Here is a 27,102-nt window from a genome sequence, read left to right as displayed (position 1 = left end):
CTTTTGAAAAGTAATATTAAATGCATTTTTAAATGTTGAAAAGAAATGTAATATTTTACAATTTTTATGTAACCATCATTTTGCAAAACAGTCAGACAGAAGGAACAAGCTTGCTGTGCAGTGGAAAAATACAATTCATTAAAATGTGTACATTATTTCCATGAGTAAAATATTTTCAAGCAACATGCTTATTGCCAAAGTATGTCTTTTGTAATTGTTATATATATATATATATATATATATATATATATATATATATATATATATATATATATATATGTATATTTGTTTTTTTTATTTTATATATATTTTATATTTTTTTTTACATTCAATGCGGCACTTTATTCAAGTGTATAGTGCAGCTAGTACTCCCGTCTTTTGTTTAATGCAGACTCTTTTGTCCAGGCCGTAACGTGTCAGGGTTCATAAAGTAGACTATGTCCCCTGCTGTCCAGCTTGACTTTATGGAGGACGTTTCCTTTAATACAATACCTTGAGTCACTGGAGTGACGTCTTTTACGGGATATAAGTCATAAACTCCGCCCTTATCGTGTTCGGGGGCGGAGCTTCGGCGCCTTCTTTCCCTTTTCGTGTCGGTCTTCATCACATAAAGCGTGTAAACTATGAGCGCTTACAAACAAGGAGAACCATGCAGTACATCACCGTTACAGCTCTCATACTCTGCTGTCTCCGTTACTGGGGTAAGTTTATTTTTCATTCACGTACGCAGCTGGCAAAAGTGTCGGTGCAGTGGAACATCTTCCATTCAGTATCCACCAGGAACTGAAGTTTGCTGGACGCTATTCTTCTCGTTTTGGGGTGTAAAATAAAATGCTAAAGCTTCATACTGAACGGTAAAGGGAACCAACGGAACAGAATTTAATTAAACTCAAAAAAGGAATTAGACCTTGTGGAAAAAAGTGGAATATCTCCTTTCATTTATACTCAGGTATTATCGTTTAAAAGTACAAGTCCTTCAAACAAGTCTCTGGAAGTGAATAAATGGCAGTATATTGGACTTCGGTAACATTGCAGCAACCCAACATCGAGAACGTTAGCTTGACTAGCATTCACTGTTCGGAATAACGTGTCATATTAATAATTGCAGCTGTTTTACCATTAATTCATGTAGTGTGGACTAAAATCCTACACTTTTAGAAAAAAGGATCATACATAGTACTAAAAACGTTATTTTACATATAACAAGAGTGGTAAGTTACCCTTTTTGGTGCTGTGTGGAATAGAGGTGGACGATATAGTAAAAACTGTAATATTGTGATGCTTGAGGACGTTTTCACGATACATGATGTGTCACAAGGTATTACGGGTGGGAATCTCTAGGCTCCTCACGATTCAATTCGATTCAGAGGGCTGCAATGCGATTATAAAACAATTATTTTGCCACAATTATTTTTTTCTACACAGGATTTCTTTTTTCTCATTGTGTGAGGACTTGGTACTTTTAAAGCAAAGTATTTGTAATGATCCATAATGAATTTACTTCCAATATCTTTTATTAATAAAACAAATGGAAGTTATGTGGCAAGTGAACTGTAAGGCTCTCATTCACTGCTCTTGTTTGGAGCACATGAGACACTGGCTGCCACTCATCTGTGATAAAATGCGCTGTTACGGTGACATAAGATCCAGTGGCAATAGATGTCCACGCAGCTGTCCTACACATTTTCTTTTATATTTTGTTGATTTTGTAACTTAGGTTTTGGTCTCTTTGTAGAGAAAACATCTAAAACATCTTTGTAGAGAAAACAGTAAAACATCTTGGAGACGGGACGCTGTATCTGAGCTCCAAAGTGTGCAACATAGCGCGAAACCCTGGTTCTCAACAACAGAGAATTGGCGTGCAGACTGCAGGTCACACAGCAACGCAGTCTCGCCTAGCTAGTAGCTATCAAAAAGGCAAAGAGAGAGATTTAAGACGAACACCCGGAGACAAATGGAGTCGCATTTATAAGCAGGGCAGTTGGTTTCCTCGAACGTTAAAGCTGCAATGAGAGACTGTCAAACACTAAAAAGTTGAGGAGATGAAGTCAGCTTCTCGTTCGAATTTTCCCGTTCCGCCTTAAATGGTGCCGCATTTACATTCTGGCGCCTCAAACAGAATTTAAGGTGGAACGGGAAAATTCGAACAAGAAGCTGGCAAATGAGAAGCGACTTCAGCCTTGTAAAACAGTTTAACGTTGAGAGACATTTTACCAGAAACTGTTCTACTTTTGAGGAAAAGTTTTCTGGTGGAGATGTGAGGAATGCAGCTATAGCTAAAGCTTAAAGCAGAGCAAAGTAGGTCTGTGTTTTTGTTTATATTTTTAGCCTATACTAGGACATATTGCACATACTAGGACATATAGCACATACTGAGACATACTGGACATTAAATGTTATGGCTCCCAAGGTGTTTTGATTTTTGTTGTAAGGACAAAATGACTCTTCTTAACATTTGGGTTGTCAACTCCTGACCTAACGTAGCTTTCAATGCAGAGGGTGCTGGTCAGATTTCTCGCTCATCCAGTTGTGTTTTTGCTATGTGCACGTCATGGAGTGTCCGGGCGCTGCACTTCCAAGTTCCACCTTTTGCGTTCTGTCAACATTACTTTATAAATTAAAATTAGGAAAAATTTTCATTTTTGACATTTGCGAATAGATTCAGAATCATCCACGTCTGCATTGCGATGCATCTAAGAATCGATTTCCCCCCACTCCTACAAGATATATTTTGGGAAAGACAAATTTCTGTATTTAAAGAATACCATCAAAATCGATGAATGTAATGTTTTATTTTCAACATTTCTCATCCTGCACTGCACTAAATCAGTAAACTACAGAAAAGCATATTGTGGCATATTTGATAACAATAAACATTATCATATTGCCCAGCCCTAATATAGAACCACTTTTAAAATGTTCTATGTAACATTTCTATTTACCATTTCTACAGTAATTTTGCAATAAGTTATCTGCTGGAGATTTCGTCACCACGTTTTAGACATATAGCACACAGCTATATCTAGATAGCATAGAAGAACCATTTCAAACATTTATCCGCAACATTTTTTTATTTTACTGAAAACAGTGATCACAAATTTTTGAATTGGTGCTTAGTGACCTACACATAGTTTTTGGCCATATGTTAAACTGTATTGAGGCTGAAAAAAAGACCAGTTATTTTTTTTAAGCAAAAAATAGTGTTATCATCATAATTTACATTTGTGTGTACTTCTCTGACTTTTGTTACTTTCAGTGTGCTTCACTGAGAGTGTGCATGCACTGAGCCACATTGAGCGATACAATGTAGTGAGACTTCAGAAACTGAGCAGCCGGAACCGAAGAAGCATCTCTAACCAGGTAGACATCATACTCCCTATAAATACAGTAATCCAGAGCAATGCAGCCACAACTCCTTTTAATATTACTAATATTTAATTCATAGTTACCAACCATTCACTCAAAATGGAATTCTTAATTACAGAAATCAGTTCTTCTACATAATGAATCTTTTAATCCAATAGGAACCATTTGTGGAACCAGACAGCCAAGAAAAGTGTCCTGAGGAACTCTGGTATCAGTTGTATTTTGATGGAATTAATCATACACTTCATTTGGAGAAGAACAGGTAAAACTCCATATGTAGCTGTCATGTTCTCTGAGATATTTTTAGCAGTTTTATTAAGGAACACATTATTTTGACATTTTTTACAGTATTTTGATATATTTTACAGTATTTTTTTTTAAGTATGTTTACCTTTTAGGTTTCTAGTTGGGCTTAATTACACTGAAATATATTATAAAGAGGATGGTTCAATTGTGAACACGTCTCCAAGACTTGACGTAAGTAATTCTCTTCATGTAATGCCAAATTTTTTACCTGAGAGATTAATCCTTCATCTGATCAAAGCCACTTCAACTCATTAAACCCTAAACTTATTACTCAGTTATTAAACTTATGACTTGGTTTAAAATATCGATCACTATTTAAATGTTTTTTTTTGTAAGTTCAAATTTTAAAAGTAATACAAAACACTTACGGTCACAGATAAATGTATACAGTTCTGATACTAGTCTTGTGCAACTTTGCAAGGTTGTATAATGACAAATAATTAGTAGGAATGTGTGGAAGACATTTTTTATTAGATAGGTTCAGAGCTATAGATGATTCTAAAATGACTGCAATAAGTAAAAATATAAATAATATATGTAATATCTTGACAGCCCCATCTCAAGGCAGATAACTTGACAAAGTTTTTATGATCAGATAATTACGGTATATTATTTATCTTTGAATTTGAACTTCTTGTTGTTGGCAAAGTATTTGAAATATTGAATATGACATATGATAAAGTACCCTTTCTTGTTTAGGTTAAAGTGTTTAGGGTTGCAGTTTATAAGTTGTCATGATATATAGTGCCAAAAATTATTTGTCTGAAATGTAATTTCAAACGTCTGAGTGATAGTGTATTATTCAGTAAATAAAATGAAACTAATATGACAGTTATGCAGTCTCTACTTAAGTGAGGGACAGACCGATCCATAGGGTTAAAGTAGTTAATGATACCTTTTGATTCCTTTCCAATAACACTTGAACACTCCTACATCACATTGAAATAACCATATCATAAAAATGTCATGGCAGATGTTGTCAGAAGTTGTCATGATAGATTTTGTTCACTAAAATAATAGCATCATTTTACCATTACCAGTGCTTATCATGACAAAAATTTATAATGTTTGATTTCATTATTTTATGTCACACAAATTTTTGTTAATTGTACTCTACATATCCGTCATTACATCAGACACTACAGACATCTGAAAGGTATACAGGGACATAACGGAATACAGGTATACAGGTATCTGTATTTAGTCCATTTTGTAAAGGCAGTATTCAGAATACAAATACTTTTAAATTATAATTTAAGAATACTTGCCCACTTGATTTAAAAATATATACTATCTTTAAAAGAATCATCATCAATGCTGGTTTTATACCTATTTTTAAATCGGCACATGGTATGTAAAGACATGCTGTAAAGAAAAACTCAAAAAAAACTTTTTTTGAGTTTGAAGTTCCCACTAAAGCCTGAGTAGACTGATAAATGAATGTGATGAGCCAGCCATCAGTCTCAGTGTTATTAAACTCTTCTGAGGTATGATGGATGAAACTGAACAATCGCCTCAGTAGTGAACATATTCATGAGTGGTAAGCTAAGCATCTGTGTTTACTGGACTGGTGCATGTGATTCATGGCAAGTTACAAACAAACCATTAACTGAATATCACACAACCCTTGAATCTTTATAGACATATTTGGAAGATTTTGTTATTGGAATGTGGCAAATGGTTTGCTTAGTTTATGAGATGACAGTGGGATTATGGGAGCAGCAGTGGACTGAAGCAGGCAATGAGAGCCAAAATAATGTAGATAATTTTGTATCTATATTTAAATAAGTGAATTTTTAATGAAACATATAAACAGGGGCATTACATACTAAACAGGGGCAAAACTACTAAACAGTAACAGCAAGGAACAGTGTGCAGGAAATAATAATAAAAAAAAATACAAGAGTTCTTTTCAACTGCCCCACCAGTATGTAATCTAATCTCTCATTACTTGCATGTAATGAACTGCAAAATATGTTACTGAAGGACAAAGGACAGAGTATTCAGCCATCACAACTTTTTAAAAGTATTTTGTTCAAAACTGGACATCTGTCAGTTAAAGGTAATGGTAACGTAACGCTGTTACATTTGTGGATAGTGGACATAATCTGTCATGACATGTCTATGGCATGGTTATATCAATGTTATGTAGCAAGGTTAAAGTAAAGTGTTACATTTCCAATTTAGTCTTTATATTTCCTGTCCAATGTGTTGTATGTTTATTATTGTATATTTATTATTCAAATCTTGCTGTTGTGTAGGACCACTGTTATTATCATGGCCATATTGACGGTATGGAGGACTCATCAGTCAGCGTTGGGGTCTGCTCTGGAATGAGGTATTTGCCAATATTATGCAACCCTTATGACATGGCCACTGCAGGGGAATGCAAACAAGAACTATTCATGGCCTCACCCCTCATAGTAAAATCTTCCTCTGAGACATGACTGTGATGTGTAAGACAACTGCCTTATTTGTTTCTGTAGAGGTTTTGTTCAGGCTGAGCAGCATTTGTACCTGATTGAGCCTTTGAGTGACAGCACTGAGGGAGACCACGCCTTCTACAAGCAAGAAGACCTGAAGATGAATACAAAAGAGCCAGCTATCACCATTTATGACAGTGAACCCAGAGTAGCAAGTCTTTTCAAACGCAGCAGCTGGGTACATTTATTCAAAATCTATCCTGCTAGGGGTGGAATCGACCTATCCATGCCCTGCCCACAAAAGTGTTCTTTCATAGACACTACTGTGAGGCTAGAACAACTTTACAGAACACTGGCAAAATAAGAAAGTCAAGAATAAGAAAGACAGGTGTCCCATAAACATGTAGAAATTGACATGTAATAATAAATAGAAAACTGCTCTCTGACTCCCAGCTACTGCGCTTCAGTCATGTTACTAAAAGACATTCCTATTATAATTAATCCTTAACGGCCTTGACAATCAGAGTAAATTAATTGGTGATTTTTTATATATATATATAATTCTCTTTGGGGGGAAAATGGAAAAATCCTAGATTTGCCCCTGCTGTTTATCATTCAAATTAAGAAATAATCACAAAACCAGTTACATTTTAATAATTGTGAGAGCCCTTTTAACAATTTACATCTCAATATTCATGCTTTTCTGAGCAAAGAGTTAAAAAAATTTGATTTTTACTGATGTTCTGTAAAGCCTGTTTAACCTCACAACAGCTCTTTGAAAGAACCCATTTGTAGGCGGAGCATAGTTAGGTCATTTGCATTATTTGTGTGAATAATATAATACAAGCAAGAGTAGAATTAATAACAAAATATCTCTTTATCAAAATATCTTTTTAAAAGACCAAGTCTGCATTTCAAACTCTGAGATATGTGGAAATGTTTCTTGTGGTGGACAATGCTGAGGTAAGAACATCTATAAATATCTGAAAATACAAAGTATTCGTTCTGTTATTCTTCAGTGGTCATATATAGCAGACTTAACTGAAAAGTGACCTTTGTATTTCTCTTTTGCAGTACAAAAGGTTTGGCTCAGACACAGATACGGTCCGGAGGAGGATGCTGGAAGTTGTAAATCATGTTGATAAGGTATCAGGTCTTACTGTTTATAGAGTCATGTGCAAAACACCTCTGGTCAAATGACATGCGAAAATAAGTTACTCTACGCATTTACAGATAACACACTTCTGATTAGTTCAATGCACAGTTACTGTTTATTTGTTGATCTAATATATTAGAAAAAATACATGAAATGTGCAAATGTTAGGGCACATTTAATATATTTTATGTTTTTCTGTATGTTAAACTTTTACAGCTTATACTGCAAAAATGGATTTGTAAAGTCAAGTAAAATTTAGAATGTGTTAGGAGTGTAAAAAATGAATTGATGCATAGTGATGTATTGATCTGAAGGTGTTAGATAAACTTTGTAAGGGTCATTTAGATTATAATAAAATCAGGGCTGGGACCATTTATCAGTAATTTATCGATAATTACTGTTGGTTCTGTGCAAAAATGTACATAAGATGAAACATATCAATTTCAGAACCACTTTGTTTACCACAGGGTATGATGAAGACAGTTTTCGAAAATCTCGTTCATTTTTGCCTTTGAGAAATCCAGCTTAGATCTGGAGTTTTTAATATTGGCATGATGGCAACTACGGTATGACGACATGACTTCAGTGGTGTGTTGTCCTGTGTGTGGGGGGGACCTTACCTTTCCAGCCTTGAGCTATACATACTGGATAATGTCTAGAACATCCAAACAAATAAACTTTTTTATTGTAAGCACATTTGCCCTGATTAATTAAAGTTGTTTACTGTCAAATCTGATCACCCACAAAGTAAAGAGAGTTTTGTTATTCATCAGTTTTATCTTTAGCGTATCTGTACGACATTTTGTTTATTTCACATTTTATTCTTTCCATGTGTGTGTATGCGTGTGTATGTGGTAAAGTTTGAGGCTCTGCTTTGGCTCGGACCTCCGAGCATTAAAAAGAGTGTACACATTTTCAAAACATTTTTTGTTTGTTTCAGGTCAAAACTCTGACTTGTTGTGAAAAGGCCTTAAGGTTTTGTTGCCTCCTTTGGCGCAAATGGGAACTGCTTTAGATACTAAATATGTAACTCTAAAATATTCATTGAGTTTTTTATTCATCAACAATTTGTCATGGTTTATTAACTTTTATTAATAGTAAATATATAAAATATGTGCCCATTTTTTGACCAAAATATAAAAAATGGCTTGTTTTAGAAGATAAAAATCAGAGAAAGCGAAACCTTTGGTGTATAACTTTTACTGTGTATATATCTCTATTATGTAAATACTCCAGTCACCTTTGTGCGTTCAGTGTAATGAATTATGAGTCATACCATTAATTTAAATTTTGGTGAAATATAAGACTTTACAACCTTAGAATATGTTTGTCCTATCAGAGAGTGCTTTTGTTGAAATTCACTCTTCTCCTCCTCAGCTGTATCGTCCACATAATATCCGTGTGATGCTGGTGGGGTTAGAGGTGTGGAGCGTTAAAGACCAGATCTTAGTCAGTGTGAGTTCTGATGATACTCTTACCAGATTCATTAAGTGGCGCCGGGACAGCCTGCTGAAAAGAATCAAGCACGATAATGCACAGTTTGTAACGTGAGTATTTTGCATTAGCCTTCGTATCATATTAAAGATTGTCATACATTGTGTCATTTTTTTTCTTTGTCTTTTTTTTCTTCTTTGCATCCAGTGGAATTGATTTTTTAGGTGAAACTGTGGGGCTAGCAAACAAATTTGCTATGTGTGCTGTCGGCTCTGGAGGAGTTAATCAGGTATTTTTCTCACACCAGTTGAATATGTGATATAATTGCATTGATAAAGTCATGCACTGAATTTACTCAAATCCAGTATGTACGTTATTTACACATTTATAAAACATTTTACATTAATAAAACATTCTAATATTAGAAAGGTGTAGGACTTACTATTTTTAAGTGTGGCATTTGCATTCAGAATCTGTTGCTGCTAATTCCCAATATGAAGAGCTGTCACTGCCAGTAACGCAAGCCATCATTAGGCTGAATAATAAATCAAACCCATCAGAAAAATGGCAAAAACATCAGGTGTGGACAAATTAACTATTTGATACATTCGTAAAAAGAAAGAACGCACTAGTGACCTCCGAAACCCCAAAAGGCCAGATTAAGAACACACTTTAGGAAATAGATGTATCTGTTTCAACAATCAAGAGAAGACGTCACCAGCGTAAATATAGAGGGTTTACCACAAGATGTAAATCACTGGTAAGCAGAAAGACCAGAACAGAGGTTGCCACAAAATCTAAAAAAACCCTGTGAAAGCTGTTGAAACCTTATGTGGACAGATCAGACAAAAATCAACTTGTACCAGAATGGTGGAGAAGGGAAGGAAGTGCTCATTAACCAAAACATACCACCCCATCTGTGGAGCTTGGTGGAGGTAGTATCATAACATTGGCATGTATGACTGTCAATGGAACTGGTTCCCTTGTATTTATTGATGATGTTCTGACAAAAGCAGAAGAATGAACTCTGAAGTGCATAGGGCTATATTTTCTACCCAGATTCAGCCAAATGCTTCAAAACTCATTAGACAGCGCGTCATAATAACAACCCAAAACTTTTAAGGCAAAGATGTGAAATATTATGCAATGGCCAGGTCAATCACCTGAGCTCAGTGCAATCTAGTATGCATTTCACTTAATGAAGGCAAACCTGAAGGTAAAACACTCCAAGAACAAGCAGGAAGTGAAGGCAGCTGCAGTAAAGGCCTGGCAGAGGATCACCAGGAAAAAACCCAGCATCTGGTGATGTCTGTGGATTCCAGACTTCAGGCAGTCATTGACTGCAAAGTATTTGCAACTATTAAAAATTGGAATTTCATTTATTATAATATTAGTTTGTCCAGTTACTTTTCAACCCTTAAAAATATGAAGCTATGCATAAAAATGGTTGTAATCCCTGCACCGTTCACCAATGTTCACAATGTAAACACCCTAAAATTAAATCTGCACTTAGAGCTTATATTCATTATTTAATTCCAGTATGATGTGTTATACAGCTAAAGTAACAATAACTTTGTTTTTTATGGACCTGACTGTATGTTGATGCAATATATTTTATTCATGTGATAATAATGTACACATTTAAATTAAGTCAATTCAATGCATTACTTTCTGAAATTTTATGTATGCAGGGAAAAAAGTAACATTTATTCCTTTACTGCTCAGGATCACAACACAGATCCTCTGGGATTGGCTGCAACCATTGCGCATGAAATGGGCCATAACATGGGCATGTCTCATGATGCACAACACTGTACCTGTGGCCTGTTCAACACCAACTGCATCATGACTGAACGAGTGGGGTGAGATCTTCTTTTTCTGATGCACAATCAGTTACTTTTCATGTATGGATACCCGCATTCTCTGATTACGTAGCCATGTTGTTGAAACACATACAGAATGTTTTTTGAAGTTGTCATGTTGAAATAAGCATGGACATCCCTGAAAAAGACAGTATCTAAGAAGCAGCATATGTTCCTCCAAAATATGTATATATCTTTCAGCACTGATGGTGCTTTTATGATATGCATATTTCTAATTTCTGATCTTGCTTTTTATACATTTTGCTGGATTCCCTGAATCTTTTGATAATATTATGCACCGTAGAGGGCGAAATACCTAAAATCCTTGCAAATGCTCATTTGGGAATATTGGGCCTCATTTACCAGTATCTTCCTAAGTGTTTTCTTAAATTTGTTCTTGAGAAAGGTCTTTAAAAAAAGTGCTTTTCAGATTCATGGCGTGTTCTTAAAGTACAGAATTGTTTGCACTTCTGTGTTTTAAGTGTGTGTTGATTCCATTCTTACCTAAGAACAAATCCCAAATAAGAAAACATTGGTGGATGTCAGAATCTTCGTGAAAACTGCGTAAGTGGGTTTTAAGCACTGTTGGTAAAAGAGGCCTATTGTTCTTGGACTATTTGCTGATGCATTTTTTGGCAAAGTGGCAAGCCTTGATCCATCCCAGCTTTTTTGTGATGTGTTGCAGGCAACGATTTCAGAATGTGTGTAATTACAATAAAACAATGAAGGTGATAAGGTAAAACATTAAATATCTTACAATGTAGGCTTACAATGTACGAAATGTTTTTCTTTTTCCGTCTTAACCCAGTACCACAAAGTTTCCACAGCTCTTCAGTGACTGCAGTCTAGATGAGCTGAGTGTGTTTCTGGAGAACGCTAACCCGAGCTGCCTGCTGAACCTCCCCCGCTCAGACAAGCTGTACGGGGGACCCATCTGCGGCAACGCTTTCCTGGATCCCGGCGAGGAGTGTGACTGTGGAAGTGTGGAGGTGAGTGCACACACATCTTCCTCTCCATCAAGCCTCCACTTATCGGCATATTTCCATAGCCCAGTCAGTTGATTCGGTCTGTTAAAACAGTTCAGTGTTGGTTGTGTGAGTAATGTGTTTGTGTGATGGGCTCATCTGGTTTAGCGGTGATGACTCGTCTTTTGTAACGTGTACGGTTTCTCCTGCAGGAGTGTGAGAACCCATGCTGTAATGCCAAAACCTGCAGACTTACAGAAGGATCTCAGTGTGCGGAGGGAGACTGCTGTGAAAACTGCCAGGTCTTACAAAGCAAAGCACAGATATGGATTCTGACAAAAAAGGGACTTTTCAACTATGTTAATCAATAGCATTTTGGGAACTTCATTATTAAATGATAAATAATACACTGTTACTACACTACCATTATTAATATCAATTGTCATATAAATAATTATGGTTATTTTATGTGATAACAACTGATATGTCTATAGTAGATTGAAAAACTATAAGCTAAACACTAGAAGGTATTTTGATGTTTTATTCAGCATTTTAAGCCTTTTTGAACATCAAGTTAGTAACTGATACAGACTGTACTTATTTACTTATAGAAATAGGTTGATAGGTGACCTGCCTAAATTTTGATCACTACTTTTCAAATACAAGGCATTCTTGTTGGTACTTTTATGATAACTCCATTCTCAGTGTTATACAACTTTCTCAGTCATTATGGAATCATCTACAGCTCAGTTCATTATACTAGACATATCGAACATTTCTTACTTTTCTTTATACATTTCTATACATTCTCATAATACGTAAAGCTTATTTAGTTGTAGAGTAGTAGCATCATAAAATAATTATTTTGTACGCTGCAAAAAATGGTTTGTCAGTTTAACCAAAAAACCTAAAAAAAAAAGCTTAATGTATTAACAAGTAACTTAACTAGTTTCTCAGCTTAAATAAATTCTACCATTGTTTCATTCAAAAAGTTGAAACTACTTTAATTGCTTGTTACCACATGAAGCATTTTTTTAGACTGAACTGACTAAGCATTTTTTACAGTGTACATTTATTGTGAACAAATATTATTGAAGACTGTGGTTACACAGACTTTTAAACAATCTTTTTAGAGTAATATCAAATTATCTGCCTCAAGATTTCATCAACACTCTGTAATACAGAGAAATAAGAACTTGAAATATTGAATGTTCAGCAAAAGCTGAATGTCAAATTTTACTTGAATTTTGCCAGATGTTACTTTTTCAATGCCATGTTTTCTTACTTTCTGTGATGGAGTGTACAAATACCTGAATTGTGATTTCAGTGTTGGAATACTGCCACAAATTAAGGAATAAGATAAAACATGCAACTGTTGTAAACATGCTTACTTGCATCCTACAGTACTGCAGTAGTCTGTACAGTGGGTTTAAAAGACTTGAAAAGAATCCCTCCTGATGCTGATCTGAAGTTGGGGGGAACTTTTGAAAAACTACAAAGCCTTTGGATTGGATTTTTGGGGGCAGGCTGTTTTAAAATGTGTTTTTTTTTATTAGCTGGTGAACACAAAAAGAAAGCTGGAAAGCTAACGTTACTTTTAGGAAATATATTAGCTGTCTTCAAATCATCATTACAATGGAGAGTATGGATAACTCAAATGACAGAAGTGACTCCTTAGATGAGAAGCACAACAAAATACATGCTAAAGTTAGCAGCCACCTTACTCTCTAGATACCTTACCCCAGTTTTTGGCTAAAAGGGTTAAAACTTGTGTCTGGCATCCATTTTATGCTGAGTAAGCATAGATTAGAATTTATGATTCAGCTGAGATAAGATTTACACTAATAGACATACTTTGCTGTACTTATTAGTCTATAGATCAGTGGCTAGGCTAGCAGTCAGAATTGGTTGAAACCACAGGGATTACCAGTGGTTGTATTTAATACTGATGGAGGGAAAACATAAAAACAGTAGGAAATTCTGATCAAATTTAGTTGATCAAACTGATGAGGCTGCACTACAGAATGCCGCATAGCATTATAAATAACATAATAAACAGCAGTTTTAGGCCAGAATGCACCTTTAAGCCACTATTTGACTACCCATGTGCACACCTAGTCAAGAAGAGCCTTCATGGATTATGCAGTGAAGTTTACATGCAATGTAGTTGCATCCAAATGTGAGTAGAGTAAAAATCTGTTGGTTGCAGAAATGCTTTAAGTGGTAATACTAAGCTCCAGTGCTTATTTTGAGTTACACCCATGCAGAAAGGAAATGACACACTTGTCTTTGAAGTGGATGTCCTCTGTAGGAAGGAGGGTTGGTGTAAGTCCGCTGGTGCAGTGAACACAGCCAATACCATTTTATCTGTAGGAACTGTTTGTAATTTACAACATGGTGCTATTTTGTCATTTCTAGTTTCTCTATTACTCAATTAATCTTTTACCACATTAATGTAATCAGTCTTTCTAATAGCTATTCTAATGGTCTAATAGTCTATTCTAATGTTTTCTAATAGCAAGGAAATTGTGTTGTGGTACAATCAGTGAAGCAATGGCAGGCTTGGTAGTAAAAGCGGATGAGCAGCAAAACCGCAAAGATGTGCAATAATTCAGTAGAGATTTTAGTAGTGCATTTCTGATTGACATCAAAACAGGATGCAGATGGTAGTGGTTAGTAGTGCAAAAATGTATAAATAAAGCACATAGTAATAATAATAATAATAATAAATAAAAAGGTGTAATACAATTCCAATGTCCATATAAATCTTATTATATAAGGTTTAGGGCTATAATACATATTTTTAGGCTCGATATGTGATTTTTAACTCAAGATTTGATTTCTTTTAGGATATTTTATGTTTTCAACATATCTTGATTCTAATTACATACTACACAGTTTGATTTGGTGCAGAAAAATACAAATTTGAAGAATTAAAAAATTTTACATAGAAAAGTAAAGAAAATGCAGAGTAATTGCCCGGCTTAAACAATTCTCCAGTATTTCTAGGGTGTTGCTAGATGGTTGCTATGGTAATGGAGGTGATTGCTAGGATATTGGTTGGTGGTTGCTGTGATATGTCTCATGGCTGCTAGCTGGTTGCTAGAGTATTATTAGGTGGGTGCTGTGATATTGCAGGTGGTTGCACTGGTGTTGCTAGGTGGTTGCTTTGGTATCTCTTGCTGTGTGATTGCTCTGCTACTGGAGGTGATTGCTAAGATATTGTTAAGTGATTACTGTGTTATCGTTTAATATTATTGCTAGGGTGTTGCTAGTGTGTTGCTAGTGTATCATAGTAGCAGAAGAGGGCTGTACAGACATTTGCATAAGTGTTTTTTGAGCATTCCGCCATTTATTCACATATTCACATAGGGAAAAAAAAGTATTTTACACTCAAACCATACATCCAAACCCATTTATTTGAGTCTGGATGCATACAAAGCACCCCACACACACACAATTTACTAATATAGGATGTACCCAGATGCCTAGTTTTTTATCACTGACAATGGTTCCCATGATAGATGGTAAATGAGATATCCTTGTAAGAGACCAAGGTGTGGTTTAAATACTGATACCATGTTTTCAATATTGATTTTTGCTAATGTATTAAAATTCAATACAGTTACACCTTTAATGATCTACTGTGAGTAGTAATTTACAGTACTGTGAGACTGCATGACTTATTGGCAGTGTTTACTCTTCAATAAATCGGAGATCTCTGATGTTGTTTCTTTTCCTTTTAGATAAAACAAGCTGGGAGTATTTGCAGAGCTTCTGCGAATGAGTGTGATCTAGCTGAGTACTGCACAGGGCTGTCAGAGAAGTGTCCTGAAGATAGCTTTAAAATAAATGGAATCCCCTGCAGCTCTGGTGACAGTTACTGCTATAATGGCCAATGCCCAACTCATCTCCAGCACTGTCAGAGGCTGTGGGGAGAAGGTAACAGGACTTTACTGGATAACCTGCTGCGGCCAGTAGATACGACAGTCTTAGGCCAGTAGATACGACAGATTTCACAAATAGAAATTATGACCTAAACAAAAGGGAGCTTTTTTGGAATTAAGCTTGTTTTTGCTGTCAGCACCACCGGCAGCAGCTAGTTAAAGGGGAATCTTTTTTTCGATTTTGCAAAATTACTTCATCATTCAATGGTCTAGATGTAAACAAAATTATTCACAGTAGTTAGGTGTGAAATACACCCTTTTAGAGAAATTTACAGAGTCAGAGTTCGTCACCATTATAGTACTAGGAAGTGTGAAGCATTTAATGTCTCTAAAACCTACATCCCATTAAGTTATTACACAACAGTTATAAATGCATTGCTTGGTACCTGAGATATTGTTTGATGAATGAGTTTTGCTGACACCGTTTGATGCGATGCCGCCAACCCAAACAACACAAAAGGCGTGCAGGGTGGAGAGGTACATGCAGGGCATTGTAAGGAACACAAAGTACCCAAAAAACATATTTTTTCAAATTTCACACTATTTAACCATTATCATCGTGACATATAAACCCTTGTAAGACACATGTAAGTTCACTGGTCATTTTGGATAGTAGATAAAATGGTGAATTTGTAGTGTAGACATATGGATGTCTGGTTCCTAGTACTATAATCGTGAACAATTTTGACTCCGTAAATTTCTCTAGAAAGGCACATTTCACACCAAACCATTCTAAATTATTCTAAACGGTTAAATGATCAAGTAACTTTGCAAAAAGGAAAACACAATTCAAACTAAGACCTAATAAAAAAAAAAAAGACAGTGTAATGCACCTTTCATTTTTGCACTTTCAATGTGAAGCCCCATACCCCTGCTCGCTAAAGTTTAGTCTTAGAAATTGGTTGCATTTTCTGGTTGGTTGAAGATTAACCCATAACTTTTCCTTTTATAGATGCCAAAGTGGCTTCAGATGCCTGCTTTTTCAGAAATACCTTTGGGAGAAATGATTCCCATTGCGGAAGGACTAAAGATGGCTATAGATCCTGTGCAAAACAGTAAGTTGAGACTATCACACTGTGACTGCGAATGTTAAAAATACTCTCTGTACCAGTGACTTCACAGCGTAGATCACAGGATAATGTTAATTTTACATACACTACATATACTGTAAATTATATGATTTACTCTCATATGCAAAAGTTTGCACCCTGGTCAAATTCCATGTTTTGTTATTCTGTGAAAATAAGTTAACACACAGAGAACACACTTCTGCACGATTAATATACTAATTCATTTCTGTTTATTTGCTGAATTTAACATACTAGGGACGAACTACAACATGAAAATGTGGCCTGTGCAAAAGTACAGCTCATTTTATATATTTTATTTTTTCCAAATATGTTAAACTCAGCAAATAAACATAAATTGTGCACTAATTTGCAGAAAAATGCAAATTTGCACTAATTTACAAAAATGCATATTTAAGTTGTGAATATGTGAATGTGAATATGTGAATGTGAATAAATACAAAATGCAATGATGTGCGAATCATTTGAACCCTATATTTAATTGAAAATAGTACAAAGACAACATAACAGATGTTGAAACTGAGAAATCTTATTGTTTTTTGAAAAACATATGCCTATTTTGAATTTGACGCCAACAACACGTTCCAAAAAAAGTTGGGATGGGGCAACAAAAGGCTGGTAAAGTTGTGTAATGCTAAAAAAAACACCTGGTGGTTAATTGGCAACAGGTCAATAACATGATTGGGTATAAAAAAGCATCTCAGAAAGGCTGAGTCTGTCAGAAGTAAAGATGAGGAGGGGTTCACCATTCTGCAAAAGACTGCACGATCAATAGTGCAACAATTCAAGAATAACATTTCTCAACGTAAAACAGCAAAGAACTTTTGCTTTTCATCATCTACGGTACATAATAACATTAAAAAATTCAGAGAATCTGGAGAAATCTCTGTATGCACGGGACAAGGCTGAAAACCAGTATTTGTTGGCCATGATCTTTGGGCCCTGAGGCCACACTGCATTAAAAACAGACAAGGGAACACTTCTGAAAACCACTGTCTGTGAAAACAGTTTGTCGCTGCATCCACAAATGCAAGTTAAAACTCTAAAACGCAAAGAAGAAACTGTACATAGACAGGATCCAGCAATGCTGCCACCTTCTCTGGGCCAGAGCTCACTTTAAAACATACTGAGGAGAAGTGGAAAAGTGTCCTGAGGTCCGACAAATCAACATTTGAAATTCTTTTTTGAAATCATGGACGTTGTGTCCTCTGGGCTAAAGACCACTCAGCTTGTTTTCAGCATACAGTTCAAAAGCCAGCATCCGTGATGGTATAGGGGTGCGTTAGTGCACATGGCATGGGTAATGTGCAAATCTGTGAAGGCACCATTAATGCTGAACAATATATATACATGTTTTGGCAACATATGCTGCCATCCAGATGACGTCTTTTTCAGGGAAGGCCTTGATTATTTCAGCAAGACAATGCCAAACCACATTCTGCATTTATTACAACAGCATTGCTCTGAATTAAAAGAGTCTGGGTGCTAAACTGGCCTTCCTGCAGTCCAGACCTATCTCCCACTGAAAACATTTGGTGCATTGTGAAATGAAAAATATGACAAAAGAGACCCCAAACTGTTGAACAGCAGCTCCTCAGGTCCCAAACGCTTACAGAGTGTTATTAAAAGAAGACGTGATGCAGCACAGTGGTAAATGTGCCCCGTCCCAACTTTTTTGGAACATGTTGTTGACATCAAATTCAAAATGAGCATATATATTACAAAAAACAATAAGATTTCTCAGTTTCAACATTTGATATGTTGTCTTTGTAGTATTTTCCTTTAAAAATATGGTTTACATGATTTGCATTTCATTGCATTTTATTTTTATTTACATTCTGCACAGCGTCCAAATTTTTTTGGAAATGGGGTTGTATTTTAGATTCATCTACAGCTGTGAAATTGCACAGGATTAGCATACTGAATTTATTTTAGAGAACTACCTGGAACCAAATTTATTTTATGTTATTGAAAAGATTGATTCCAATCTTTTGAACTATTGAATATTTTTAGTTTTGTGAGTGTTTTAGAAATAATGTGTTAAAATTGTAAACTACACTAGAATCTAGATAACCAGATTTGCTGACAGATGAACAGATGTACTTTTTTGATCCCCAACTGTAAATACATTAAGCAAATACTGATGTATAATTATTAGGGGTGTAAATCTCTAACTTCACAACGATTCATTTTAATCATGGTTCAATGCATCGTGAATTTGAAATCAACTGAATTTGTTTGATTATTTTGGTGCAGTTTAGAATTATTTTTGAAAATACACTGAATGCAGAAAGGAACTAAAATAGGTAATAAAAACAGACAAATATATGTAAATTAAAGAAAGCAGAAAACACACTTATTGAGACAACAAAAGTTCTGAAGTCTGACACCTTCAAAGGGCAGCAGTGAGTGATCTTTATTTATTTGAGCTGAAGCTTTGGGAGCTACTAAGTATTAATAGCTAGGAAACAAGATAAAGAATTGGCCACTTTCGGCTTGTACTTTGATGGTTACATACAAAATTTATCACATTATTTATATGGCAACTAATAATCAGTCAATGATAATGTCATGATTGTGACAGGCCTCCTGCCACTTTCATATCAATGCAGCACGGTGCATTGTGCATTTTTACACCCGTTAGAATTACAGGGTATAATTGTAACAAATTACCATCTTGCTGCGTTATGAATGTTGTGATGTATTTTTCACAGAGATATGCACTGTGGAAGCATATTTTGCATTGGAGGAAATATCCTCCCTGTTACTGGTTTGAAAGCCACCCTGGTGATGCCCACTGGAATATGCAACATAGTAGGGGAGCGGTCAGAGGATGATAACCTTAGCATGGTGCCTACGGGAACAAAATGTGGACAAAACAAAGTAAGAATGTCTGAACATTGGCCTTTATACATCACAGCTGTGGGTGGTTGGTGACAATTTCATCGACAATTTTGTGATTTATCAATTTAATCTTTGGCATATCTGTACGATAAAACTAGCATTTAGTAGGAGTGTATGTATATTTGAGCATAATAGTTAAAACTAGACAAAATACTTGATTTGCAGTTTACTAACCAATAATTTGCATACATGGCAATCCAGTACAAAAGTGGAGTTACCTATTTTACATGCACATTGGAGTAAAGAAATGCTGCAACTATTCTATGTTCCATTTAAGGACATATTACACTGTGCCTTTGTTTTATTCTACTGACACTGTCTACAAAAAAAAAAAAAACACAACTAGTGCAGAAGCACTTCATACACTGCAAACCAACATTTTAAATATGTTGTTTTAGTAAAATAATTACATGACATAATTACATAATTCTAGCGTCTTGATAGAATCCAAACCCGGGAGACTCGATCTGTTGTCTGGACAGGTGAAGTTTATTTGTTGCGCGCGCAGGTTCCAGACACCCAGCCAGCCCCCTTATACAATGGGCTGTCACACTTTTATAGCTGGACTGATGCCAAGATTAGACCCAGCGTATACAGGACAAGTAACAGGTGTGACAACATGACCATATAAGGAGAAAGACAACAATAGGCAGCCTAAAATACAACTTCAAAACACACACACACAACACAGCACATTAACTTCCTTCAGTCTTAAAAAACGAAGACATTTTGTTTATTTCACAGCAGTCCACTCGATGTGCAATGTCAAACTCCGCCTACGAACACTGCCGTGTTGCTGTCGTTTTATTGGCTCCCTACCAAAACATCTGCATGAATTTACATGTGCTTCATGCAAATGATATGTATATGAGGTACTGGTAGCCGGGTGCCTTTTTTCAAGCACTGAAGCTAATTTACGCTCAAATCTCTCTCATTTCCATGTCATACCAAAGTTTCACAAATCTGCACTCTTTTTTATGTAACTTCAATGAATAAGGATCATTGTGTTTAAATTATGCTGTTTTTAGCTCCAAGAAACAACATGGCTACTTTTTTTTGGATTCAACAGGTGTGCTTTGATTACAAGTGCCAAGATGTGAAAGTGTATGGTGTTAGTGAGGACTGCTCGTCAAAATGCAACGGTCGTGGGGTAAGACTCTTAATGTTATATAGCACTTCTTTGATAGGTATGGAAATTTGGGGGTTAGGGTTTGGGACAGACACCTTCAAATAAAAGTATCCTGCATATATATATATATATAATATATATATATATATATTTATATATATATACATAGTTTATTGTTATCGCAATTAATGAATTGAATTTGAATAGAACAAAGCATAATTCTTGTGAATATTTAAGGTCTCAATACTTACTGAATGCTGTTTTTACTGTGGGACTGCAGTCTGAGTTAATTCAGTAGAATAGTCTGTATAACAGTGGGTTTTAGCCTGTGGGCTGTGGTGGGGAGCATTGGCAGTAATTTCTTTTATCATTTTTTTAACCACAAAAAAAAACAATATTCAGACATTTCATTAAATCAACAGTTTTAAAAAATTGTTGTGATAATTATTTGCAAAAATAAAACATAAAAAATCATAAATATTTAAATGGAGCTCAGAGTGATTGGTCTGGCAAAGTGCATGATAAGCAGAACGAGATCTACAGTATTAACCAAATTAAACGCATCTCTCTGTTTGCATTGACAGGTTTGTGATCACCGACAGCAGTGCCACTGTGAACCTGGATGGGCTCCACCATACTGTGGTACCAACTATGCTGACTTGACTTCTGGTAAACTGCTTCAAGATTACTCATAATCTGATATAAGTAATTTAGAGTTCAAGCAGTTGCACATTCTTTAAACATAGTCAAGTTTTCTTGCTGATTGCCATTTTTTTTCACAGGAAAAGAGATAGTCATTGGTGTCTCTGTAGCAGTGGGAGTCTTGCTGGTACTTGGTACATTTGGAAGTTGGATTTATTGTAAAAAGTCAAAGGAAACTGGCTCCACTTTTAAAATGTGAGTTAACTGATGATAATTTTGGTATCCTTGTCAGCCACAGAGGACACCAAGATGCTTTTTAGCAGTCATGGTTAAAGTATTGTTAAACGTCTGCATGTTTATTTGATTTCCTATTTATAGGAAAACTCAACCTGGTCAGTTAAATCCTCTATTTGAGAACCCAAGAGCAAAAGGAAGCTTTTTAAAGGATCGTCCCCAGATCAGCCAACCTACTTTCATTGAATCAACTGCAACCCCGCCCTGCACCCCCCTTACAGTCCGAATCGTCCCCACACGCCCACCCCCACAGGTAAGTAATCAGCCGCAATCTGTTCAAGGCAGTGCCGGTAATAGGGCTAGGTATCATTCACTTTTTTTTCCTGACGATATCAACACTGACACCTTGACTGATTTATGAATGATACTTTTTTAATACCTTCTGTAAATACAAAAAAACATATATGTAAAAATATTAAATTTCATCTAGCAAAAATTTCAGTTAAAAAAAGAAGTTCCAATTACAGTGTCATACCTAGCAGTCTTTATACAGTGTAAAATATATATATATGTTTATGCACTATATGGCAAAAAGTATGTGAACACCTGACCATCATACCTATAATTTAAAAACATATTTCTTTAACTTTGTGTTTGTTCAAAGTTCTACGTCTTTTGGTATTTATCTTTTCAATTTGATCTGTGCCATTTTCTTATGATTTTAAATTACTACTCATGATTTCTACTGTTACTGTTAAGCTTTATCACCTGTCTGTAAAGCACTTTGAGCTGCCACCGGCAAGAAAAGTGCCATAAAATTTAAGATTATTATTATTATAAGAGCTTGTTGGATATCCCGTTCCATATCCATGGGCATTACTATGAAGTTGCCCCCCTTTTAAGGCTATAACAGACTCCACTCTTCTGGGAAGGCTTTCTTCAAGTCTGTGGGAATTTGTGCCCATTCAATCAAAGGAGCATTTGTGAGGTCAGGCACTGATATTGGAAGAGAAGGCCTGGCTAGCAATCAACATTCTAGTTCATCCCAAAGGTATTCAGTGGGCTTGAGGTCAGGTTTCTGTGCAAGCCACTGGAGTTCCTCCATACCTAAATCATTAAAACATGTCTTTATAGACCTCACTTTGTGCATAGGGGCACAGTGCATAGTAATCTTTGGCTTGTGTGCAGCTGCTTGGTCATGGAAACCCATTTCATAAAGTTCTCAACACACATTTCTTATGCTGATGTTGCTTCCAAAAACAGTTTGGAACTTTGTAATGAGTGATGCAGCAGAAGAAAGGTGATTTTGCACTATGCATTTCAGCACTCAGCAGGCCCACTCTGTGAGTTTACATGGATGTTTAGCTGCAGCTGGTTCAGCTTACACCAGTCAACAAGGTCCTTCACCAGCTTCCTGTATTCCTCCTCCTGTCCATTCCTCATGCAGCCCACAATGGCCGTGTCATCCGAGAATTTTTGCAGATGACACAACTCTGTTGTACCTGAAGTCAGAGATGTACAGCTTGAACAGGAATGGAGCTAACACAGTCCCCTGGGGTTTCCCAACACTGAACACAGCCTTGTTTGAGGCACAGCCCTGCAGTCGCACATACGTGGGTCGCCCAGTCAGATAGTCCATTATCGATGAGATGATGGATTCATCCACCTGCATCAGCCGTAGCTTCTCCCCAAACAGCACAGGCTGTATGGTGTTGAATGCACTGGAAAAATCGAAGAACATGATCCTCACAGTGCTGCCTGATTTTTAGCCTTTTAAGTCAAATAATCCGCATAATGGCAGGGGTAGCTATGTAAGATGCCATGCTAGCTGGGTTACAGTGACCATTCAAATAAAACAGCCATTTAAAATAAGACTATTCAGTGTTCAGAATTAACAGAACAGCATTTTGTGTTTCTTTTTGCAGCCTCCTAAAAAAGTGGAACAGCAGTCACATCAGCTGCCTCACTCCATTTCTTCACCCAAACAGATGAAGCCTGTACCCCCAACTAAGCCTTTGCGTCCTGTTGATGTGAAACAGGTGGGGTAAAACGTTTGCAGTTCCAGCCACATTTACATCTATGTATTTTATATTATCTGCTTTTATCTTGTTATTTACTGTAGGGATGGGCAATATGGCAGTTTTTTATTGTATCGCGATAAATTACACCAAAATACACTTTTCAGAGCACAACTTAAAAACCACTGACCTAAAGGACACTGAGCATAATTTGTTCGTATTCTTGGATTTAGTGCAGCACCGTACATGAAATAGAACAAAAATCATTGCCCTCATAGTTATTGGTAGTATTTTTTAAATGTGGTTCTGCTGGTGAAAAACTAAATATTACAATATAAATTGTGGATCATGAGAAGTATCACGATATTGTAGTTTTGCCATATCGCCAACACCAAATTTATTTAATTTTAAATGTTTAAGCAGTACATGTACTCTGTGTTACCCTATAAAACTGCAGGTAAATCCCCCTCTGCCTCCAGTGAAGCCAGCTGTAGCGGCCGGGATATGGAGGAAGCAACAGGTTAGACCTTCTAATCTTTTTTAATTCAACCATTACAGTCCAATGCTGAGAATATAAAATGAATTTAGATTGTAAAAGGAATTATTTTCATTTTTTAGATGAAATATATTAGGGATGAGAACCTCACAAATCAATGATTTTGATTGCCGGTGTCCGTTTTCTCAAAGAAGAGAAATTTCATTAGAATTGAAAGTGAATGTATTGCACACTTCTGACAGCTTATATTTCACCATTTTGTAGTTATGACCTAAAAACTAAGGTGCAGATTTATTTTGCAAACCCTATTTTGGCATTGAAAAGTGACTGTTGCACAATGACCTATTAGCTGACGATATTGAGATAAAAGGCTGTTTCCCTCTCACAGTGCAAAATACTGGGAGGAGATTATAATAATGAACCATCTATTCCAATTTATTAAGGCTGATAGTAAATTCTGATTTGATTAAGCACACGAGCATGCAAATTTATCATGCACAAGCCAGTGTATGAGAACTAGCAAATGACATTTTGTGCACTGATGCAGAATCTTTCATGAGATAATTGCATTGTATGTAATAATCTATTATTTATTCTACTGTTACAGTGTAAAGATAGTATAGGGATAGATAGATAAATACATAGGCAGACAGAATGCAGACGTTATGTGCATTTCAATCTATAAATTAAATATTTTATATTTTAATTTGTAAGGCATTATTTGAAATATGTTCAGACATCTCATGGTCCTCATTTGAGAATGTATTACATTAGAGCGAACCTAAATTGCTTATCATTTTCTTGATTTGTGCATATCTTCTTAAATTCTTCCTTAAAGGCTCTTGCATAAAACATTCATGTTTCATATCAAAATGCTCTGTTATCTTCACCACTACTTTCCAAAACTGCTGCAGCAACTTGAGTGACTGTAAACTCTTTGCACGCCATTTCACGTGTCTCCAATGTCAACTGAATGAGTAATGAAGGGTTTCTGGCATGATGGGTCAGTCCTTAATGATTCCCTGAGTGTCCATTGGCCAGTTTCACACAAAATATGGAAGGACACACAAATACATCAGTTACATATGGCGGGAGGCAGATGATGTGTATCTCAACCACTCTTCATAGCCTCAAAACTCCGGATGTGAGTCACGTAGGATCTCATGATAAGATGGAATGGAAAGAGTGACTACACAGATTCAGGAAATGTTTGAACTTTATTTCTGCCCTGTATTATCACAAAGATAGAAAAACAAGTACAGAAACATCAAATTTGACGCATGGGTGCGATTGTGGATCCTAGAGGGTTAAGCGTTCTGACTCATCCCAAATGGATGGATTTATTATCACCAAAAAAATTGCTACAGCAGCACCAATTTAAAGCAGACATGTTAAGAAAAACTGATATAAACCTAATTGAAATTAATTTCATATATGCTTTTTTGAAGCAGTGAATGTATTCTATACATGGACATTTTACCCAAGGATGATTTTTGATCTTGTGTCCATTGTAAATTTTATGGACACGATCAAAAATCATCCTTGGATAAACTGTTCATGCATAGAATACATCCACTGCTGTTAAATTTAACTGTTGAAGTAAAAAGTCTTTGTGCTTTGCAGACTGTGAGAGAAGATGAAGTGAAAATTGCACTGAGGCCTCCCAACATGCCAAGAAGATGACTACAGAAGGAATCATCATGTAAATCAGCAATGGACTTTTCTGTCTCTTTATGACTAATGACAGCACTGTGGACTGTATCTTTGATGACACAGGACCTGAGTCCATGTGCCTGTTCCCCAATACAGAGAGCAGACCTATGCTGAAATATGCTTGAAATATGTTTCTTATACTCAGTTACACTTGAATTGATATTTATGACAAATATTATTAAGCCATGGTCACATCAGACTTTCGCCTGGCTCATAGATTGTGCCCAAGGTTGTGGGTGGTTTTAATGAGATGACTTTAAAGGCAATGTTCAGTGAACAGGTAGCTAGCTAGCTAGCATTTTTTTTTCACAACTGTGAGTGACAAGCAACATTATGCTCACTAAGGAGCATTTTTTCCACTTTGATAAAGAAGGGAACACAATGCATCATCTTGTTTTCATGCTTTTAATGTCTGCAAATTCATAAGGTTAGAGGAGGCATAGTAAGCTAAACTGCATTTTTTATACCTGTTTGCATATACGTTACTGGTCGATGTATGTACTGTCGTTGTGAAATGTAAACTTTCTGCTATTGTGGCTTTTACAGACTTGTGATTCTACAGGCTGTTGGGATTTGCTGCTCAGTGTTGAATCACATAGAAGTGTCTTACCCCACTTGAATAAACACTCTCATTAACCCAGCCTTCATACTTGTACCATTTTACATTCAGACGTCTCTGATGGCCATGGCAGTGTAAAAACAGTCTTTGTTAGTGACTGATTCAACAGACTTTTTTTTTATTGAAAATTTAAATGTTCACCACCGTTAGCTTGGTGCTAACATTTAAAATGTCATTACCAGGCTAGCAAAAATTAGCATTTTCTTAGTCGTGGCAAATGGATAAACAAGAGTTACTTTCAAAGTGAATTACAGTGTTTCTGCATTAAACATTGCTGTGTAATAATGTGTTTGGCTGTTACAAACATTTACTGCTACCAGAAAAGAATTCCTTTCTTGAGTCCTTTCCTTATTTTATATTCTGTGTCCACTTCATATTATTTGTGCATTAAAATATTGTGTCTAAAGTTGTTCTCTGTCTTCTTGGCCTCATGACCCACTTTTCTATTCTAACTCTTAATGGTGATATGAAATTGTCATGGTTTTAATGTGGAACCCTGCACTACAGCTCAGCAAGAACATTTTCATTTGTGGCAGCAAATTTTTTTTTTCTGTGAAATGGTTCACCCAGCCCAGGAAGCAGATTTCAGGAAATTACTTCATGCTGAGTAATATGACTTTAGCGTACCTGCATCACATGTAGCTCTGTTCTGTTCGAGCTTGCTTTTGCAGCTACTAATTAATGCACCCTCTCTGTAGGTGCCATCATTAGCAGTAACATTTGCAGGTATGCCAAGCTGTCAGTCGCATTACTCAGTGTGAGGGTTTTTTTTTTACATTAGATTAACAGTTTGCTAAAAG

At 36.0% G+C, this 27,102-nt stretch overlaps 1 protein-coding gene across 1 annotated transcript; it reads left to right on the top strand.

Annotated features, from left to right (window-relative positions):
* Nucleotides 1–561: 561 nt before the first annotated feature.
* adam8b (ADAM metallopeptidase domain 8b) lies at nucleotides 562–26,704 on the top strand. Its single transcript, XM_036572278.1, has 23 exons — nucleotides 562–701; nucleotides 3,257–3,360; nucleotides 3,525–3,628; nucleotides 3,765–3,843; nucleotides 5,934–6,010; nucleotides 6,159–6,333; nucleotides 6,996–7,058; nucleotides 7,170–7,241; nucleotides 8,629–8,798; nucleotides 8,893–8,974; nucleotides 10,411–10,547; nucleotides 11,356–11,536; nucleotides 11,725–11,814; nucleotides 15,259–15,454; nucleotides 16,412–16,514; nucleotides 19,262–19,430; nucleotides 20,521–20,601; nucleotides 21,165–21,249; nucleotides 21,363–21,477; nucleotides 21,601–21,769; nucleotides 23,382–23,495; nucleotides 23,932–23,994; nucleotides 25,594–26,704. Exons 1-23 carry the CDS (start codon nucleotides 650–652, stop codon nucleotides 25,651–25,653), a joined length of 2,541 nt encoding a protein of 846 aa, XP_036428171.1. The 5' UTR covers nucleotides 562–649; the 3' UTR covers nucleotides 25,654–26,704.
* The last annotated feature ends 398 nt before the right edge of the window (nucleotides 26,705–27,102 follow it).

Source organism: Colossoma macropomum, unplaced genomic scaffold (assembly GCF_904425465.1).
Source record: "Colossoma macropomum unplaced genomic scaffold, Colossoma_macropomum, whole genome shotgun sequence".
NCBI lineage: Eukaryota > Metazoa > Chordata > Actinopteri > Characiformes > Serrasalmidae > Colossoma > Colossoma macropomum.
The sequence above is the reverse complement of the archived record's forward strand: the minus strand, read 5'-3'. Positions and strand labels throughout refer to the sequence as shown.